At 44.3% G+C, this 3,109-nt stretch overlaps 1 protein-coding gene across 1 annotated transcript; it reads right to left on the bottom strand.

Moving 5' to 3' along the window:
• Positions 1-767: 767 nt before the first annotated feature.
• LOC148011959 (cytokinin hydroxylase-like) lies at positions 768-2,466 on the bottom strand. The gene has a single exon (XM_087670659.1). It carries the CDS (start codon positions 2,358-2,360, stop codon positions 936-938), a length of 1,425 nt encoding a protein of 474 aa, XP_087526785.1. The 5' UTR covers positions 2,361-2,466; the 3' UTR covers positions 768-935.
• Between the last annotated feature and the right edge of the window lie 643 nt (positions 2,467-3,109).

The raw sequence follows: 3,109 nt of genomic DNA, 5'->3' as shown, positions 1-3,109 counted from the left end.
GGAACAAAATCTTGTAGGAAAAAATTTATTTTATTATGTCTTGTCACATCTAGAAAACTAAAGAGGCTAATATTTTTACACACGTCTAAACATTATAGAGCATACTCCTAAACAAATTAGCAACATTTGGTCACCAATCTACCTTTCACATTTTTCCTTAAACTTTTCTTTTTTGTAAACTAGAGAGTACCTTGACTTTATTATACATATCATGCCTTTTTAATTAGTTTTTGTCATCAAAGAATATGCTAGTATTATGGTTCGAACTTAGCACAACCATATTATTTTTTGCAATGATGTTATAAGTATCAAATCTTAATGAGAGGCAAAACAAAAAAGGATCAAGAATGGTTCATTTTGATGCATACAAGAAGGCTTTTCCTAGTATAACTCCTCTTTTTTAAAATACTTTTCTCATCCATAAGAAGTTATATCATGTGATTTCTAGGACATGTTGAATTGATGAGAAATTTAACTTTTTCTATTCAAGCACTTGTTTGAGTAAGTGTAGAGATCACAAATGATTGAAAGCTTAAAATAACAAGAAAATATTGTCTTGATATCTTGCTATCCTAGCATAAATGTTTGTAAACTATAAAAATATATGTAACCAATGATAAATGAGAGGGTGTAACACATATATTTACCAAAATTTAAATAATTTATAAATATATAATATTATATATTTTAAAAAGATAATCATTAATAAGATTTTTATTAGGTTTAATAATATGAGTACTTAAACTTTTACATTTATTTCAAAAATGTTCATGGCAAAACTTTTCCTTAAGTAGAACTTGCAGAGAAAGTTATTATAAGATTGAGCATATGGCCAATCCTATTCTATGGATACACACATAAGCATAGATACACTTAGAGGGGACAAGGGTGTCTTACATAAAACAAGAGATCATGGGGTTGATAGCTCTACACCTTTAAGCATTGGGGTGGATGAGCATCCTAAAGCCACCAGCATTTGGGGGTAGCACAGCATTGGGCCACTTGGGTGTTGGGTGGTTCTGCAAGGGTTCAAAGGAGAAGGTGTCATAGAGACGCATCAATAGTGGTGGCCCCGCTCGATTAAAGAGGCTTTGCCCGATACATTGTCGTGGCCCTGCCGTGAAGGGAATGTAGGACATGAGCGGTGGTAGTTTTTGCCCCTCCGCCCAGCGGTCTGGGTTGAAGACTTGAGCATTCTTGTAGTAAACTGGATGATAGTGTAGTGCAATGATGGGGATGACCAAGACTTTCCCCTTGGGGATGGGTCCATAGCCCTCCACATAGTCATTACTCTTTGCCCTCCTTGTTATTACATTGGCTTGTGGGTACATTCTATTTGTCTCTAGGCACACATTCTTAAAAAAGCTAAGGTCCTTGACCCTTGCTGATGTACCCGCCCTCTCAGCCCACTTTAGGTCATTGGACACCAAATGTACCGCCCACCCTAGCGCATTTGCTGCTGTCGTTGCCCCCGCAAACAACAAATTTTTCACTGTGTCACGTATTTGCTCACTGCCCACGCCTGCTGCATCCTCTTGCAACTCCGCTAGGGGTGATCCTGCACCGCCTTCTTTGATGATTTCTTCCACCACTTTGTTGAGGTCACTTATAAGAGCTCGCACATCACTTCGATAGAGCTTGTAGAGTGGCAATAACTTGGCAGGGACAAACCCCACCACCGCCGAGTATCTCTCAAGCTTCGACACAAGGTGATGCACATGGTGGAATTTCTCCTTGGCGAGCTCTATCCCAAACGCGAACTTATAGAGCACCTTGAAGAAAATCTCATTCAAATCCACATACAGGTCTACTTCATGGCTGGCCTTCCCATTAGTAACCAGTTCTTTCCATTCTCTGAGCTTGTTGTCCGTCTCTTGGAGGACGAGGTCCTCAAAGGCTTGAATTCTCTCGGCTTGCTTGGTATGTGGGTTCAAAACTTGGTGGGAGGGTACGTGGTCATCCTCATCCAGGGCGCCGAGAATGCCGCGAGGTCCCACGACGTCGCCCATGAGCCTGGCAGCTCGCCCCCCTTTGTCATAGTTGGAGGCATTCTGCACCAAGCAGTGCTTGATGATGTTGAGGTTGAAGACCACAAGGTTGTACTTGCCGATGGGGAAGGTCTCGTCACCTTTGGAGAGCTTCTCTCGCAGCAGAAGAAATGCGGTAGGCCCATGCAGTTTGAAGAAGGTGGCTAGGCGAAAAGAGGACAGGGACATCTTCAAAGCAGAGAGGTGTTTGTAGACGAAGATGGTCAGTGCGGCTAAGAGGGCGACTGTGAGGTGGGGGGTGTAGCCCAGGCGAGAGGCCAAGGTGACATAGGCGCAAAGGCACACCGCCATCACGGCTACAGTGACAAACATGGTGGCGGCGCGCAGGGGAGGCTACACCAGCAGCAACTCAATCGGAATCGGAATATTTTGCACACACAGCACACCAAGGAGTGCTCCGATTCGCAAGCGAAAGCGAAGGGGAAGGCTGGGGCTTTATAGCCACTTGTTCATGCGGGAATCATCATGAGGGAGAGAGCTGGGAGATATTTTAGTTTTAGCGAGGGGGCCCGCGAGGGGGGCTGTTTTTCTTTTTCTCAGGAACTGCAGGCGCGCTTCGCACGGCTGGCGCGCATCGTTACCGGGGTTTAACAACGGTGTCTCGAACCATCAGCCATCAGGCGGGGCCAAGTCAATAAGCTTGGGATGACATCACAATACTTTGTGTTGTGCTTGTAGAGGCACTTGCACACGCAAGCTCGCAACTCGTGCGCGTGAAGGAGAGGCACACCACCACCACCGTTAACGAGGGTTGATTTTTGCTGTCCGTTTACCCGGATTTACTCAGCTTGGCTGTCAAATTAACGGTAAAGTTATCTTAAAAAGGTAATGTGTATGTACAGCACGAACGTCGTCATCCTTCCGTTTCCAGCGATGCATCCTTCGTCTAGTTAGAGAGGCAAAGGCATCCGTCCAGTTTACTACCCATGTGATGTCCGTGTTTTGTACATTTCTGGCTCATGAAAGCAACGTTGTTGTTTTTTCGTTTTCTTCTTTAAAGACCAAGGTAGGACGTGGCCAAGTTACCTTGCCTTGCCTTTCGCTTTTCAAGCACTAGCGTT

The sequence above is a fragment of the Lygodium microphyllum genome, chromosome 28, assembly GCF_053477565.2.
Source record: "Lygodium microphyllum isolate KBCC chromosome 28, Lygodium_microphyllum_v1.1.10, whole genome shotgun sequence".
NCBI lineage: Eukaryota > Viridiplantae > Streptophyta > Polypodiopsida > Schizaeales > Lygodiaceae > Lygodium > Lygodium microphyllum.
Note: the sequence above shows the minus strand (reverse complement) of the source record. Positions and strands in the feature narration are given on the sequence as shown.